The 18,734-nt window shown below is 42.0% G+C and overlaps 1 protein-coding gene across 2 annotated transcripts in view; it reads right to left on the bottom strand.

Annotated features, from left to right (window-relative positions):
- Positions 1 to 5,037: 5,037 nt before the first annotated feature.
- slc49a4 (solute carrier family 49 member 4) overlaps positions 5,038 to 18,734 on the bottom strand; it is a 47,404-nt gene continuing 33,707 nt past the window's right edge. The window contains exons 8-9 of one of the 2 annotated variants that reach the window (XM_035175496.2): positions 15,234 to 15,428; positions 5,038 to 6,812 (exon numbers count right to left, since the gene is read on the bottom strand). In XM_035175496.2, the coding sequence (XP_035031387.1) occupies positions 6,697 to 6,812; positions 15,234 to 15,428 (311 nt within the window). In that variant the 3' untranslated portion in view covers positions 5,038 to 6,696. The remainder of the gene's footprint in view (positions 6,813 to 15,233; positions 15,429 to 18,734) is intronic. The other variant, XM_035175497.2, reaches the window with a different exon arrangement.

The following is an 18,734-nucleotide window of genomic DNA, read 5'->3' as shown; positions in this document are numbered from 1 at the left end:
GGAGGGATTAATTATCACTTAGCTGAAAAATTAAGCCTAAAAATTTGCTTTTGAGCATTTCGCCTTTTTTTTTTTGATAGGACAGTAAGTCTGACAGGGAGAGCGAGAGAGCGGCGCAAGGGGCGAATCGGATTAGAAAACCTGGGGCCACATGACGGCTCAGGCAAACATGCATGTGAGTCTCTATGATTCCGAAAGATGCCCGTAAAGCAACAATGTTTCTGTTACTGAGCAACAGCGCCCCCTGCAGCAACACATGGTGATTAATTCCTAGTCTGAGAAATTAAGTTGTTTTCATGTGGAGAAAAAACAACGTCTGTACCAATCTCAGCTGAAAGGTGGATATGACCCATGATTCCCGGCTTGGTCTATGCTCCTGTCTCTTTAATGGGATAGTTCACCCCAAAATAAAAATACACTCATTATCTACTCAGCACTATGCCCGAAGGAGGTGCCGAAGGAGGTGCGGGTAAAGTGTTTGAGTCCACAGAACACTTTTGGAGTTTCAGGGATAAATAGCGTTGCAGCCATTGCATACACAAAAAAACATGGACGAGATAAAAAAAACTGCTTTAACAAGGCCTTGTAATGATTATCTGGCCTCGCTGTCTTAAATATAAAAACATCTGTGGGGGGGCAAAAAGTCCAAAGAAACTTTTAAAATCATGCTGCCACAATAAACTACTTCTCAGTTGTGTATATACTCATATACAGTTCAACTGTGCTGGATTTCAACATTAAAGGCTAAAAAAGGGCTGTTTTTATATAGACATGTTAAAGTGCTGCTGTAAACATCTGTTTAGCCAAGACTTTTGTATGCAGCTTTGTGGTTGGTGCAGTTTCTATGGTTTGATGTTAGATTTAGAAAAGCTTTATTCTCATTGCACATAATAGTACAACTAAATTTGCTGTGCCTCACCATAAAAACATTACACACACACACACACACACATTCCTACATGCACATCTGTCCACATTCAAATTCAATAAATGAATAACACTAAGAAAGATAAAAAACAGAATAATAAGAGCATCGTAAAATAAGCAGCATAATGGGCACCGTAAAAAATATTGCAGGAGTATAAGCAGTTGCACTTCAAGGTAAATGTCTATGAGTTGGTCCTGAGACATAATGATGAGTGTTTATTAGAGTTCACTTCAGTGATGGCTCCTGGGATGAGGCGGTTTTTCAGCAGTAAAACCAGTGGACTTTTCACACCATCTTTTCAAGGCTTCATAAAAATTCATTACAAGTTTTTTTTCAAAGCTCTTTGGTGCGAAATTCCCTTTTTGTGTTTCACTCGACAGTGTTTGACTGTTGCGCTGCAGAGGAACAGACCGAAGGACGTTACTGTTGAGAATAGGTTTTAACTTCAGAAGCTTTTCCCCTGGATTTGTTTCAATGAAGTTTGCGGGAAGCATGACATTAACTTCAGAGAGAAGTTTGAATCATATTGCAGGGTAATGATTGTGTGGATACACTGAGCCAGTGCTTTCATTCAGAGGAAGCTGTGATAATGAGGATACATGCGTTTAATATGTTGCTCGCGACACAAGTTTGTCCAACCCTGACTGTCACAGCCCATAAACCTGTGACCTGCTTGCACTGAATCAACACTCACACATGTGCGTCTTACTTACATCTCCCATTAGTCCGTCCTTTGGTTTTTAGAGACACTGCTGGAGCGTTTATATCTTAATATGTTGTGTTTTCCCACAGTAGCGGCCGAATACCTCAAATTCACCGGTGATGAATTGGCGAATTAGCGGCCAGCTGTCAAACGCCGGTAGCTTGAGCCTTCGCAGCCCATCGCTCCTCATCAAGAGCACCTCGCACTTTTTAATATGTTGAAGATAAAGTAACGGGCGCCGTGATAGCAGCCCTGCTAAATGAGCCATTTGAAAGCTCAGCTCATTTTTCATAATCCCAGAGAAGTCAATTAAGGGACATGTGGAGCTCAGGCAGGCCCAAGGAGACCCTGAGGTGCAGCAGTAGAAAAGAGACACACGTGAGTTTTTGGTCACAAGAGAAGGGAAAACAAGCGGCGGATGGCAACACAACGGCCAAATGCGAGAAAAGAATGAAAGAACCAGCTTTCGTCGCCAGGCTGCAGCTTTCACGGCCTCTGACAGGACAATGCAACATAAACCCGATCACAGAAATCACTTGTGACTAAAAGAAAACGATTGTTCCCCTTTGCGTGGTTCTGTCTGCTCCCGGAGAGACCCTCAACATCCACAGTACCAGAGGAAGAAATTGGAATTGAACTCCAGCTGAAAGTGTTTGACGGAGGAGTTGAATGTATTTGCTTACACACAGGCCTCCTTGTAAAAGTGTTTGTTTTCTTCTCGTAACCTCCCTCAAAGCAAATAAAATGGTTGCTGCTCGTTTTTGATGTAGAGTTAAATGGGTTTATTCAGATTTTGATGCCTCTCTGGGTTTATTAAGAACCAAAACTGCCAACATTTAAAAAAACAAAACAAACCACACATCTCTGCATGTATTTATTTACTCGTTAATAAATAAATGCAGAGATAAATTGTTAAAGACAAACATAAACAAATACAATCTGGTGCCGAAAAAGATTATTTCTGCATTTGTGCATTTATCCTTTTACACACTTTCATAATAATTCATTTCTATATTTATTAATTTCTACATTTATTTGTCTTTGTATTTCCACATTTCTGTATTCCTGCACTTTTTAGTTTTTTTAATTCTACATTTCTACATTTATTAATTTCTATATCTATCTATTTCTACATTGATTTCTACATTCCTTCATTTATATATCTCTATTTCTATATTTCTGTATTTTGGCAACTTCATTCCTCCAAATCATGTTTAAATATATCTGTGTCTCTGCATGTTGTGGTTTTCTGTGTATTTAGTGTTATGACTCTTTTTTCCGTGTATTTATGACTTTAAATCCTTGAGGATCAATTTAACATGATCCCACATCAGTGACTGCTAACATCACAAACACATTACGTAGTTCCACAGTAAAAACTAAAACTTTTTGTGTTTGTCTTAAAACCATTTGAAGCAACTTTCCTTGGGACTATATCTTCAATTATTTTACACCATCAATAACAAACACACCAACAATAAAATGTTTAAATGAATAACATATTGGCTTTAGCCTAGTTGTTATTTTATACATCAGATTTGTGGTGGTTCACACAGAGAACACAGGGGACTGAGGCACGAGGAGAAGAGGAGCGAGCGGAAACTGTGTCAATAAACTGAAAAGTCAAAACAAGGCCCTTCTCTTTTCCGCTGCAGGATCTGTGATGAATGCGTGTGACAGCTCCTCTAAAACCAAAAGCAGACCACCATAAAACAGCGGATTCCTTTTACATCCCTGCAGGCCTGTTTTGTAAATGCCAAACAATAATTTGCGGCACACCCAACCTTAAACCACCCAATCTGATCTCATGTCATGCCATTTGCGAATTTGAGTCCCGGGTCAGGAGTTCCTGTCAGCTTTAATGGCGCCGGTTCAAAGGATCACAAAGGGAATAATGATCTTATATAGATGAGGCTGAATTAATCACAGCATCTTTACGTGTACACACACACACACACAACCAGTGAGGCTGAGTGGAACCAGGCTGGAATTCGTTTCTTTCCGTTTGCCAACTCAGAGATGGTTGTTCTCACAAGAAACGGAGTATGAGCTCATCCCCGGCTGGGCCACCAGGTGGGGGACCATACATGCAGGCTCTGAGGGGAGCTCTGAGTGAGGTCATGGCTGCAGGTCACCCTCACGCTCATGGTGATTTGTGTTTGAGGTAAGACAGGAGCAGGAAGATTTCCTAGAAGGCAGGAGTCCTCGGAGGCTTTCTGCGCTCCTGCCTCGGAACGATGAGCGAGAACATTACTGAGCCGCCAAAATAACACAGCAGATGAGTTCAGGTCCCGGCAGAGCCAGAAGTAATCTGCTGCTTAAAGGCTCAGTCTGTCAAACACATGTAAACAACAAGGAAATAAACCAAAACTCAGCACTGGAACCATCCATCAATCTTACATTGACTGACAGCTGTTTAATCTTCATATTATAAAGAGATAATATGTTTTATGTTGTTGAAAAGCTTATAGAAGTAACCCAGTGTTTTCAGTCATGTACAATGTAAACATCAACCAAGTTTTTAAAGTTTTATAGTTTTTATTGTATTGTCTAAATGTTTTTTCATTTATCTGTTTTACTTATTATTATTATTATTATTATTATTATTATTATTATTATTATATGTAGGGGTCATTTCTTGATGTCAAACATATAACTATTAGTTGGTTTAAAGAGTAAATCCACCGATATCGCACATCTAGCTCCGTTTACTGTATTATTGCCTTTGTATGACCTACTCCATGATGTCATCTGTGACTCTGAGCCGATTTGTCACGTCTGAGAAAATAACGTAGATGATGTCATCAGAGTTATTTGAAGCTTCACCCATTACCGGAACCACGTTTTTTTCCCCGTAAAATCTGCCCCTCCCTTTGCTTCGGAAACATGAATTTAACTCTCTGGGGTCTAAAGTCACAGGATGTGTTGTGCATGTTTTGTTTTAATGGAGCTGCTGTTTTAAGCTAAGAAAGTTGCATAACGTTGCTTTAAATGTTTCCTTAAACCAAAAGCAACAAGTTAATGCATTTATTCAATTCTGGTCATTGCATCTGTAAAGGAAAATGGGAAATCTGTACAAACAACACACCGAAAAGAATGGAACCAAAAGGCACAAGAGCTGCAGGCACATCAGACGAGCTTTGAGTAAGAAGCTCTGCTGTGAAAATGAAGGCAAAATAATAAAATAACTCTCCGTCTCGATGCATTTGGACTGTGAAACATTTCCTACTGTGTTGTTCTCGAGCACTGGATGTGAGATGAAACGATGAAGTTCAGACGTTCAGCTTCCGGAATGTTTGAGATGTGCATATCTACACCGGGACCAACTGGAAATGTCGTTTATTAATGTACGAGCCACTAAATAAATAAATATTCATAATGATAACGCTCGTTAACAACAGGAAAGTTATTCTTAAAATGTTCATTTTAATAAGGTGCTGGAAATATTTTACAGTCACATTTGTTCTTTTCCTTTCCACAGAACAAGGACATTTATAACCAAGATCCCAGGAAACAGCAGAGTGAACAGAAGAACATGACCTTTAACTCTATATACAGACATTATAGTCACAGTGTGGAGGAGAGGGAGACAAAACGCACTGCACTGGGCAATTAAGGCAACACGTCAAAGAGGTAAAAAGACAAACCTTTTTTCTGTACAGTGAGAGTACAAAATAAAAAAATACACCAAGCACCAGGAAACACGTTACAGAGCTGCCTCGTAACCCACAGGAGATCACATTAAAACACGTCTTCTAGCTGCTGTGCAAGACAGAGACACAAAGAGAAGTCATGGACGAGTCAGAGAGAAAGTTTGACTGCGAGTGACAGATGTTTTTCCATTTGTCTTCACGTGTTTCTTTGTGGTTATTTCCCTCTCGACTCTGAGCTGCTTTTTGTCACAGCCCCTGTTGTATCAGTCAAAGAATCCATGAAAATGGGAACTTCCTTTTCTTTATTTTACCTCAGGGTTTGTTTTTTCTTCAGTGAACTCTCAGTTGGCGCAGAGACACCTGCTGGTGCTTTGGAGGAGGAGCAGCTTGGCAATTACAAAACAATATGATTTAATCCTCCTGACTGTAATAATAAACAATCTCCCTCAGTGTGTCGCATCCGTGTCAATTTCATAACCATTTTCTACGCAGCTGAGTGTTAATGGTGTTAGTGTTGAGACGTTTCCAATAAATACTGGCAGACTGCTGAGGAGAACAAATCATTACAAAGTTTAGAAAACAAATTAACATGATTCCTTTTGATTAAAAAGCAATTCTCCCAGAAATGGACACAATTGACAATGAATTTTTGTCCGCAAACAATCTGAACAGTGAAGTGATGACTTCCACGTGTACAATTCATTGGTAGGAAAAAAGCGGCGGCTTGTCATCCAATCATCGACCTCGACACAGTTTTGCATATTTGTCTTGAGAAGCTGACGAGAACATAAGTACCTGCCTCTCAATGACAGGAAGTCTCACATTATGCTGAGAAGCATCGGGTCAGTCTGTAGCAGCAGGAGGTCCCACGTTTGTCTCCACCCAGCACAGCCAGGCCCGCTGATTGGCTGATGAAGCTCTCTCACGACACCTGACGCTGATCTGGAGTCAGTGACGTCCGGCGCGTGAGCTTTGAGACAGTGTCCAGTTTATTTTAAAGACAATCAGGGAGGATGGCGAACGGAGCAGCCGGCGACACTGAGAGCAACTTTAAATATTATATTATCTGTAAACAGTCTTTCGTGCCGTTCCTGGTTAAAACAAAAAATAGTTTACAATAAAACATAGACTGACATATAAAAACAGGTAATAACATGTTAAGACAGTCACATGGCATTGAATTGAACACATATAAAGAGTAAACACTGATGTGGAATCGCGTTGCGGTTCTTCTCAGTAGCCGCACAACAGCAATCCATCATCACTGTCACCGAAATATATGTACATTTACATCCTAAAATCATAAAAGAGTGTCCATTTTCCCTTCACCTCCCTTTCTCCTTTTGTTTGTGCAAGAAAAGTGATTCAGTCCCTTGTTATCAAGTCGTTAAGAGTTTTTGTCCCCTGCGACGTCACACGGAGACGAAGACGTCCAAGTAGAGGCGGTCGTACGACTCCCTGAAGCAGAGGATGAGGACGAGGCTGAAGACGCAGGAGCCCGTTAGACACCAGTTGAGCCACGACAGCTCTGAATGGAGAGAGAGAGAGAGAGAGAGAGAAAAAAAGAGAGATGCTTAGGGTTAGTTTTTTTTTAGCGCTCAGTGATACATGGGGGTAGAAAATGAATTCATTTCCTCACAGACACTTCTGCAGGTCACAACTTTCCTCTTTTCCATTTTTAACAAATTGTACTTTCACCTTTTTTCTTTTCCTCTTTCTCTGAACTAAATAACCTTACAGAATATAGACAAAAGTATGTGGACACCCATTTACTTTGGCTCTGGGGCTGTTTTTCATAATTTGGGTAAGTCCCCTTAGTTCCAATTAAGGAATAATCTTAGACATTTATAAATTCATAGTATAATATCAGCCAGGCTCTTAGCCTCATCCAGAACCTTAGTGGTGAACTGAAAAGCTGTGAGCCAGAGGCCTCACCACCCAACGTCGGTAATATGTGTGTACATAATATTTGTTGTAGTTCAAACAGACGCATTAATCAAATCAATTATTCAACAGGTGACATCATATCAGATTCATGCATTGGCTGTTGAATAGAACAAAGATCATACTGTATTATAATGATGCTCACAAGCCCCAGGTGCAGCTCGGTCAGATATCAATCATATCTGTGGAAACATTGGTATGGGTGCCTTTTAAGACTCTCATGAATAAGAGTATGTTTGTATGTGTTTATGTATCTGTTTTCTTTTTTCTTTATGGTGTATGTCTTGCTATTGGGTCTAGAGCCTGTAATAAAGTTTATCATACTGACTAATGAGCACTGACTTCAACCTGCCTCAGCACAAAGCAACAGACGACAACATGTGACCATGCGTTGGTTCATGATGAAACATGAGTCATCTTCGTATCCCCAGTGAACTAACGACAGGTTGTACAAAGCGACCTTGAATAATTTACGAGAATCATATGGGACTAATGACTAATCAATAGGAAATCCTGACACACCATATGGGAAATAAGCACAGCCTCCTGATTTTGAACTATTCAATGATGCTGGCAGTGGTCCCCATTATCACGGACCTACACTTGAACCTAAACATGGTGCAGAATGAGGTGTTCTATTTTCTCAGCTCTTCTCAGGCTCCATTAACCACAGGAGAGGAGCTCGGGCTGTCTGCAATAACGCAGAGTGTGGAGGGCAGACGGGAAGCTCGCTACGCAGCAGAACCACCGGCATCTTGACTCATTAGCACACAGGCAACCTCTCCGTCTTCTCGGCCTCCGTGATGAACGCACTCGGATTTTATGTTCGCCCTGCACAAACACGCAATCACACCTGACATCGGCGTCACGTCAGCACAATGCCCGAATCTATAAAACCGAAGCAGAAACTGGCCCTGTCGACAACTCACAGGTGTTTTGTCCTGCTGACAGAGACGTTACGCAGATTGTGCCCCTGCCTGGCGAGGGCCAACACTCAGCCAGGACGCGGCGGCAGTGGGCGGCGGCAGCGGCTCAGGGGCCCCGATAACGAGCCAGACTAAATATAGAGAAATCAGGTCGTGTTTGCAGCAGAGCCCCGGGGGCCCTGCTGGCACAGTGTGCTTCAACTCAGCACCTGCCTCGACTTTTACTCAGCCGGCTTTTCACAACTTGGCCAATCAACCGCCCTCGCCGAAAGAGAGCACCAGATCAATGCACGAAGACTCTGGTGGTTGGATGCAGACGATTTGTGGTAAATTATAACTTTCGGCTGCAAGACACAAGCCTATGTGTGCTCGTCGCTTCAGGAAGAGTCTGGGGTAAAAGGTGCAGAGATGGAAGTGAAGGATAAATTGGGGTAAGAGATAGGTGGAGACAAGGGCTTGGGAGTGGATGAAGGTGAGGGATTGGGTGAGGGTGTCTGCAGCGAGGTGTCGAGACTCCTGAAGCAGCCTCATTAATCAGCAGCGTGTAAGCCAGACAGGGGGCGACCCGGAGTGGAGACGGGTTAATGGAGTTGTGTTTAACTGACCTAAAATCTTCTGCGTCTAACTTTGTCTCATTGTCTCACATGTGAGCCCCGGACAAAGACACACGGCCTGTTTATGTGTGATTGTTTCTGACAGCGTTAGAAGAATGCTAATGTGTTGCTGAGAGATTCAATCGGGCGATGTGGTGAAAATGAACAAGCAGCTCAATCGCTCCCCTCGGATCTCTGAGGACACACCTGCAGCAAAGTCAGGAGGAAATACAGTTAGTGTGAAAGTTTCGATGAACAGTAAACAGAGAGGAGGGGAGATGAAGAGGAGGAGGAGGAGGAAGAGGGACGAAGGGAAAAGATCAGAGCAAATAAGATAAAAGGAAAAAAAGATGAGTGGAGTCACTTTGTTCTGTTTCCGGAGGCTCCTCAGATCAGTGGCTTGCTTTAAAGTTGATTATTAGATTTTAATGATCACGGTTTAAAGGACAGATCTTTCCGACTCCAGCCCTGTAAACTTTTAACTGGACTGACTTTGAAACACTTATCTTTTACATCTCTTGTCAGAATCATCATTAACTTCGCACTTTTAATAGTTTTCATCTGTTGTGTCCGGTTGTTATCACCTGTTAGACTTAATTTAATTATTATACGGATTGTTAAAAGCACATTAAGGAGTCATTTAAATGGCTGTTTAAGTTTGCATTCATGTTGCTGAATCTTGCCCAGTGTCAGATGGGATTGGCTCCAGTAACCTTCAGGGGATGAGTGGGAGAGGCAGTGGGTGGACGGATAGGTGGACAAGGAAGGGGGTGATGATGGTAAACATTTTTAGACCATCCACGAAAAGTTGAATTGTTGGCAATTGGTCATGGTCTTGGACTTGAAGACGTTTCTTATCCAAGAGGCTTTTGCTGTCTTTTCTTTTGCAGTTCCACTCCGATACATTTTCATTTTAAAACGCATCAAGTGTCCAAATTAAACCAGAGTAGTTGAGCCCCTGAAACTGAACCTTTTGGAAAGATGGCCCCATTTTAGTTGAAAACTCTGGGGTTGTGGTTTAGTCTGCACAGCAGGAACCAGAATTTTTGAGTCCATTGCTGTGTCAAAAATCACTATACAGTGAGGTCGCCATTTTGTAGTGCTGTCTGAATGTTAAGTGACATTTAGTGTTTAGTGTGTGTCTATTAATGAATGAATGTGCACAGCTATGAAGAAAAATGTAACTCATTTAATGAAAGTATGATCAGTGCTGATTTTGTGGCGGTCATTTCAAACAAAAAGAAATAATACATATAACCTTTTAAACTGCTACAACTGCCCCATGTGAATGGTTATCCTTCTCCTTCAGGTTAAATACCTGAGTCAGTCAGAATTAAAGAAGCCTCTTGGATGAGAGGTGAAATGTTATCAAGTATCTACAATTAATACCAGTTTGCCCTCGAGTCAACTTTTTTTGGAGGACCATGACCTGGATGAACGAGGTAATATTTGTATTTCATTTTCAGTCTCTTTTCTGTCCTTTCTTTTCTTCCACCTTACCTGACTTTAGCACTGTGGTCCTCACAGCGGTGCCATGGCAACCGCCCTCAGGTCAAAATCCTGAGATTTAATTATCACCTTTGTCAGTTTCACAAGAGGAGACTTTTCCTACAGTAGAAGAGGGGTATGAAATTTATATCTTTAACTATGAATCCGAGCTGAAGCTAAAACACATCTATTTCTATATCTATCTATCTATCTTAATATATCCTCTATTCCAGTTGTTAGGATGAAAGGAAATGAACGTCATCCTCCACCACCTCTCACTCCTCACTGTGGGTGTGCGTCAACATTGACAACCCAGCGACTCGCTCGCTCATTAGAAAACTGTTTCTAAATAAGCAACCTGCGACGCTAGTCAAGAATTTACAAGACACTGTGACACATTTTGTGTATCTGTGATCTGGAAGGCAGGAAACAGACTCACAAAGGAGGAATCACAGAAAATGCAATAATAATGACAACATAATAATAATAACCACAGCAGGTGGAGCATCACTTTTTTCTCACTTTGCTAGTTTTATGATAAATGGTGAAAGATGAATTTCCCCTTGTTTTCATAAAAGATCTTACTGACTTAAAATAACTGAAAATATTTTTCATTTTAGAACTTATTTTATTTAGTGTTCATCTGTCCAATTTTTATTTTTATATTTCTGTTCTAATGTTGTGTGATCTCAAAATACTTTTAATTGGGTCCTAGTATTTGCCTTCAATTCTTCATTTTTAACTTTTGAAGCACCTCGTAACTGTGTTTTGAAAGGTGCTATGTAAATAACATAATAACTTTATTATATTACAGCTGAAATTATTATAGTTTTGACCTCTCCTTTTCTGCATCGGCCATCAGTCTCTTGCCACCTGGAATGCCACAATCCCTCAACAAAGGAAGATGATCAGGGGCAGGCTGGACTTTGAGGGGAGAGGTAGATGATGGCGGCGGGTGACATTGAACGATGAAAACTGTTCTGATAAGTTTTAACCAATTACTCATCAGCCACAAACGAAACTCTGACGGGTCACTGGTGCCCAGAACTACAGTGGGATCACTGTGACTGTGTGGTGATGTTCAGAGGACGTCAGAGTGAACAGTTCATCACATTAACAGCTTATTACTTTCTCTGTCAGCAGAACAGAGCTACAGATGAAGAGAGAGACAGGAGTCGACAGGCGAATTATGGCCTTAATCAGTTTTAATTGAGGTCAATGCAGCGTTATAATTAATGTGGCTTGGTTCTCCTTTACGACTGCAGCCTTCGTTTGAGAGGACTGGGGTCGCACCTAGAGACACATGGACAAGCTGTGTGATGACCACCCGCGAAACTTTCTCATTATGATGCATGTGGAAATATTTACCGTAGTCTGACGTGTGTTTTGAAAGTGTTTACTGTGTATTTACCCCGCTAGCATTGCCTTGAACTGTCGCGATTCCAAACTGAAAAAAAGGAGAAGCTTTTTATTCTCCCAGAGGTGACTGAGGCTGTTTGTGTTGTTTAAACGCCTCCGTGGTCTTTACGGGGCAGGTGGAAAAAGTTAGTTTGCAAAGGTATTTTCACTTCAGACGAGAATGCAAAGTTTAGTAGAAAGAGAGGAAAAAAAGTGCTCGGGACGTAAGAACTGCAGCAATTATTTCTCCGTGTTGAATAATTCCTGCTTTACCCCTAATGCAGAAGTCTCCGAACGGAAACTCGGCGCTACCCCTCCCCTCGCGCCTCATCTTTCATCTTCCTCCTTCCTCCACAGAACCTCCGAGGCTCTGCTGCTCCACAATACCCTTCTGCTGCTTTGTGTTGCACTCAACGCTCCGGGCTAAATGACACAAACACGCAGAAGATGAAATTGAGAAAGAGCAACAAGCGTGGATATACGACCCAGAGGTTTCCATTCATGTTTCTGAGTCACATGATTCATGAGACTTAGGGGAGATTTTAGAAACATGAAAACAGAGTCAAGAGGCCAGTTAGGGATCACTGAAGCAAGACCGGGCCTCTCACGGATATTAAAATGGACATGGTGCTAAATTCACGAACGTCTCTTCCCTCGCAGGGGATAAAGAGCCATCATTTAGAATGCATAACGAGGCAATGGGCAGCCAAAGGGAAAACCCTAAAATGAACTATAAACTGGAAATAGATGGAAATCTTTGAAGGCAAAAGTTGCCAATTTTCAATATCAGGAGTTGAAAGGGTTTCGAAAAGATGAGGCTCAGGGAGAATTTATCAGTTCTGAAGTCTGCATATTTTTTTACAAATCCATTATGGGACACAAGAGAGGAAATTATAGTAATGAAACGGCCCACTAGAAAACTTCCAAGGGGAATTTCACATAATAATCCAATTCATCTTCACAGGAGTTATCACTTCAGGAGAGCAGACTGCAGCTGGTTTCCCAAACAGGACAGGAAACATGCACGTCTTCAATTCCCTCGCTACAGTGACTGTACAATATCTGTGTTTTAACGTCACCATCGATTCGAGTAGACACGAGTAAAAATCAATGTCATGTCCTTTCTACTGTGTGAGACCAATGGTGGACATGAAGATGGATGACATGACAGCTGCCCAAAAGTGACGCCGACTCATCTAGATTGCCCCCCGGTGGCTAGCTGCAATATAGGTCCATCCATGTTAGTCATTTAGTCATTTTAGGTAGTTCTTATCACACTGATGTACGAACAAGTGTTAATTTTGGTTATTTGATGATATAAAAACAAGATGAAACGTCATAATGAGAGCTGAGACTGACCCGCCATTGATCGAGCGTGTAACCAATGATCCCTAGTCCCTACCACGATCACTACTTGGCAGACTCTGGTTCCAAATGAGGTCAAAAGCACAAGCTCCCTGTTTTCTGGCGTCTGTGACTTTGAACGCAACACCAAGAAGAGAGAAAAGCAAACTCATCTCAAGGTTTTGGGTCCATTGCTTTTTTGATGGTTTTATACCTGCTTTAAAAAGACTAATTTGTGTATTTTAGTCAACTTCAGGGTTAGTGAAGTGAAGAAAACTGCAGCGAAAGCCTCCATCAAGCCAGTTTGATCTTTTCTCCAGCTGCCACAAGGAAGTTGTCAGGATCCATCTCAGCACATCAGACGCTTGCTTGCCCGCCCACACACACACAAACACACACACACAAGCCAAACCCATAACATGCAACACAATGAGATGCACCTTCAACCGCACCAAGCCGCTTTAGTTCAACATCGTGGAGAGAAGTGTCAAGCAGAGGATACGCAATGTATTTTTAATGAGTTCTACTCTACTTGTGATTGATTTGTGTGTGTGTGTGTGTGTGTGTGTTTGTCGGCCTAGAGCTGCTCTACCTAAACTGCCATCTATATACACCTGGTATATTGTTGTCTAATCTTTGATTCATCAGCATATGGACAACTGACAGACACACACTGCTTGTCATTTAAATCCCAACTAACAGTTTCCTTTCAGTTTATGTTATCACTTAACTACCATTGTTTTTAGTGGCCATCCCTCTAGCTTCATCCTCAACTATTCAGATTAGAGAGTCAGAGATCAGACTTTTTTTTAGCCCTGACACTAAAACTGATACCTGGGCTTTGGTGTACTGATCAGTGTTCAGTTATAAGCTGTATTAGCAGCAATAAAATGCAGAAACTATTTGTTAATGGCAGATGTTAGGCTGGGAACTTTAGATGAGTCTTTTTCATTATTTTCTGCATCCTATAGGACAAGCTATTAATCAATCCATCAGAAAATATGATTTACAGATTAGTCCAGAATCAAGATAATCCTTAGCTTCCGCCTTAATTTCGTCCCATGCTGATATCACGCCATGTTAGAGACCTGCTGTTCTTGACAAGACAAGCTGTTTTCCTGCTATGGCTGTCGTACTTGTTAGCTGTCCCAGTGGGCTGCTGGGCCCCACGGCTGTTAAGGTCAAACAAGACCCATATCCACCTTCACTGGCAAGACAAGCCAGAAGGCAGGATGAAGATATAGTTGTTAGGCAGCAGCTGTCAGTGGCCTCGTAGCATTCAGAAGGATTTGGCAGAGAAGGAGGAGGAGGATGAAGCTCATGAATATTTATGAGGATCTGAGAATATTCTTCTTATTTACTTGAACACACAGGAAAGAAGGAGTGAGTGTGAGTGTAAGTGTGTGTGTCAAAGATGGATCAGTGTTACCAGCTGATTGGTGCTGTGACGTAGCCAAACTTACATGGAGGGATGAAATGGAAGACAGATAAGCAAAGATCAGAGAGAAGCAGTTCATATGGAACATAACTGGAGTCCTGAGTACACACTGACACATACCCACAGACGCTAAGATGGATGACTGAGCTTGGTTTACTTAAGAATTCACTTGTCCTGTGAAAGCCGCAGAGTCTGAAGAGAAGCAGATGACATGCTGTCCTCTCGGCTGTGGCCCCAAATTATTATATCAAACTCTGTCAGGCAGCCGACTCAGAGCGAAATCTGGGGCTAAATTACAGCAGGAAGTTTTTCTTTCTTTGTGCTGAATGTGTCAATAGCATTGGAACCTAATTTTCACACTGTCCGCCTTTTATCGGCAGCATCTGCAGGGCTTCAAATGGATTTTTGAAAATGAAGGACCCTGTGGCTTTTGGGAGGTGAGACAAATCTACAGGGGAGGGAGCGAATAAAGGACATTTGGATGTTTTCTATTGACAGATATAAGACTTATAAAAGAAACATTGAAGTGGTTTTATCCTATCCCCATGGCGATAGGGACTATGGGGTGCAGAAAATTAATCAATGAACATTTTTTTATTTAGAAAATATTATCAAAGCAAAGTTAAAGTTAAAGTTTCCGTGGCATATTGTTTCCTCATTTGTTCACACTAGAATGCAGATGCCCTGAGATGGGCCGGGTTGGATTTTCTGGTTTTGGTTGAATTTCAGTAACATTGGCTGAATGTGCCTGTAATCGGGATTCGGGTTCGGACAGAAAATTGCAGCCCGAGCTGCACTATACTACACATGTCTCTTACCCTCTGTCTTACCTTTACAGTAAAAGGTGAGGAAGAAGAGGAGCAGGCCAGTGACCAGGTTCCCGAGGAAAGTGACCACTCCGCAGGTGATGCCTTCAGGGACTGGGTACACCGTCTCAATGAAGAGCTCGAAGAATATTGGCACGCTGCTGTTGATAAAAATGCCCACCAGGATGCAGGAAGTGTACAGGATGGCTGTAAAAGTGCAAAAAGGAAAAAAGTGAGCTGCGGTTCAACTGGGAACTTTAATGTAATTGGGCGTCAAACACCATCTGAGCAACTGTTGGAAAACATTGGCATACTCGTCAGGTTTATGGAACAGCAGTGGTGATTTATGCCCCATCCTGAAGCTTCCTACTGAATCATTTGTTCTCAACAGCACTGAGATTTATGACGAACCCTCATCCGGAAACATTTCATTTAGAGTGCCGCCCCTTGAGGTGGCAATTTACTTGAAACAAAACCAAAATACTATAGGGGCTCCGAGGGAAAATGGCCACTTTGCAACAAAAAAAGCATCATTTCACATTTTTACCAAGTTTATAATTGCCTTCACTTGGTCTGCAGTGTCACATAATAAGTTGTATATATCAGGATTGTGTATTAGGGTTTGAGAGGTTTTCACATCTGTGAGTTGGTTTGTTTGTCAGCAGGATTACGCAAAACCTACCAAACAGATTTCAACGAGACTTGTGAGAAAGGTTGCAACATAGTTCAGGGAAGAAACCATTCAATTTTAGTGTGGATCTGGCCAGAGGGATCCAAGAAATTATTTGATCACTTTCTTTAACATTGTGAGATTTTTTGACATGTTCACTGATTTTCTAGGGAATACTAAAATTCATGTCTAATGTGATATATGTGTACAATCTGGTGCAGGTTGATTAAATGGGACTGTTGGTCTTTGGGGGACCATTCTAGTTGTATATGATACCTTACAGACATCTAGAAAGATCCAGAGGCCTTTTTTAACAAATCAGTAAAGGCCAACCTTCCCAAATTTTTAATTGATTTCACACTGACAGCAATTCAATTGAATTTTTTATTTCTTTTAGTCACATGTTGCTGCTTTTAGTTTATTTGCGTTCAATGTGTTTGGTCGTCTCGGGGTCTAGTTCCAGCAGCGCTCCTTTGGCCTGGACCAAAAGTAAAACGTGTGAACAAGTATTAGAGTGGATGTGCAGAGAGATTAAGCCATCACCTCGGTGGCATCACGGCAGCCTCCATCTCCCTTATCAGTGCAGATTGGTCCAAATGAGCTCCCCATTAGCCTCCACGTCCCTTTAATCACGGTGCCTCTGAGGGCTCTCGTGTGCCCGCCTGCCTGTGACAGGAACCCAAGCGGCACTCATGCAGCCATCAAAGCCAGCCTCCTCCCCTGCTTGTCTTTATTGAACCCTAATGAAGCACTGATATCAAACCTCTAAGAGCACTTCAACCGCTGCTCTTTCCCCCCTTGGGTTGTCAAACAAGGGTATCTACTGCCAGGTCCCAGAATGGAGCAGGAGATCACAGCAGCTGAGGAACTTAGAATGCACCTCACTGGTCTGAAGAACTATGTTGTTTCTAGAAATTATGCTACGTGTCATGCTACAACTAAGGGTTTGACATGTATGTATTTAGGGCTGCAACTAAAAATAATAATAACTGTTAATCACGGAGGGCCTGATCTACTAAAGGTTTGCGTGTGTAAAAACGTGTGCAAACTTGATTTCACCCGCAAAAAAACATGCAAGCTGATCTACTAACGGTGCGCACTGAGGATTGTGTGCAGTAGAACACACGCTGTCCATTTTGTACGTTTGCCTTAATGAATATGCAATATCGGGGGTTTCTACCCGAGTGCGCAAAATATTGGGAGGAGTAGTTGCAAATACTTGAATTTAGCACACGCTAATTTATTTAGATTTACAAAGCCAGAAAATAATTGCGAGGATTGTGACTGCATCTATATTTAACACGTTTGAAAGGTAGGTGCTAATCGGTACAGCGTTGCGCACAGATGGCTGCAGCCAACCAAAACTGAGCATTCACAGCCACTAAAGAACAGAAAATGAAAGCAAAATTAACTTTGACATTCATTGTGTCTTCCTATTTCCCTCTTTTTGCCAACATTACATTTTTAACTGGGGGTTTTCTTTTTCGCAGGTTGTGTTCATCTCCTCCGGTGCGCTCTCCTCTCCTCTCCTCTCCTCTCCCTTCCTCCGGCTGCTCAGTTGTGGGACCGCTTGTATTGAGAGACCTCACCACTGCCTGTACCCCATCTTCGATCCCTCTTGCCAGGGCGCTGATGGCCATCGTCAGACCAGATACAGGCTGACCAGCTGCCTGGTGTGCGCTCCAATGGCCCGAGTGTTGCGCCTGAGCGCTCGTTGATCAAATGTCTTGTTTTGCCCGTAACTCAGTATCCTGTAAACTCTGTTCTCTCTACAGGCATTTTCCAATGGCTGGTGAAGTATGTAACATGTTTTGGTGCAATAAAGGAAACAGAATCATTTGTCAAGGGGCTGAGAATTAATGTTGTATTTTGGCTTCTCCTGTGGTGGGTTGCTGGAGCGGATCACCACTCCAATCATCTCTCTACTGTCAGCTTGGTGACGAGGGAAGAAGAAGAAATCTACCTCAGGCCGAATAACTTGTTTTATTACTTGATAAACTTGCACAAGCAACGTGAAGGTGAACTTGATAGGGTTAGGGTTAGAATAAATCAGGTGTTTCTAGTACATCTATAATTTTAAATATTTTGGGGTTCATTTTAGGATGTCAATGTCTTTTGATAGGACCATAGCAAAAAGACAACCTCTACGGAAACTCTTTGTTTTTTCTCACAAAAATGGTCAGGTGTTCACAGAAACTGCAGATTAAGCTGATCTGTGTGTGCGTGTGCGTCTGTCCCGCTGGGATAACGAGTGGTTTTGGCAGATTGTGTTCCAGCATCACGCCACCCTCTTGTATGACACGCCAGGTGGATGAGCGGGGTTGGAGCCTGGCTGCTGCAGACGGCCAGTGACTCTGATAAGAGCCAGGGCTTGGGGAATGATGATAGATGATGATAGCTAGAATCAGTGGCTTTGAACGATATGCTTGTTTGGCTTCGGGAAAGGCAGCAAAGTCCACTAATGTCTCTGATGGGGTTATCACTGACAGCTACTAATGGATTGATACTTTTGAATGAGTACCAGTTTGTACCATTATTGCAGGAGATCTAATTGATATGACCTTAGGATGACATTGACCCTTTATATTCAATATGATGACTGTGTTTCTCAGGCAATATCTGTTGGATCTAATGTAAGAATTATAATTATTTAATGCAATAATCAAACTTATTTTACTCAATATTTTAGAGCCAGAAGGTTCAATTCTGTGTGGAGTTTGCATGTTCTCCCTATGTTTTCTTCAAGCACTCCGACTTCCTCCCACAGGCCAAAGACATAGGCTGAGATTATGTTAATTGGAGACACTGTGAATATTGTTGTAGTGTTGGCCCTGTGATACACT

The sequence above is a fragment of the Hippoglossus stenolepis genome, chromosome 13 (assembly GCF_022539355.2).
Source record: "Hippoglossus stenolepis isolate QCI-W04-F060 chromosome 13, HSTE1.2, whole genome shotgun sequence".
Taxonomy (NCBI): domain Eukaryota; kingdom Metazoa; phylum Chordata; class Actinopteri; order Pleuronectiformes; family Pleuronectidae; genus Hippoglossus; species Hippoglossus stenolepis.
This window is presented reverse-complemented; position numbering and strand designations above follow the sequence as displayed.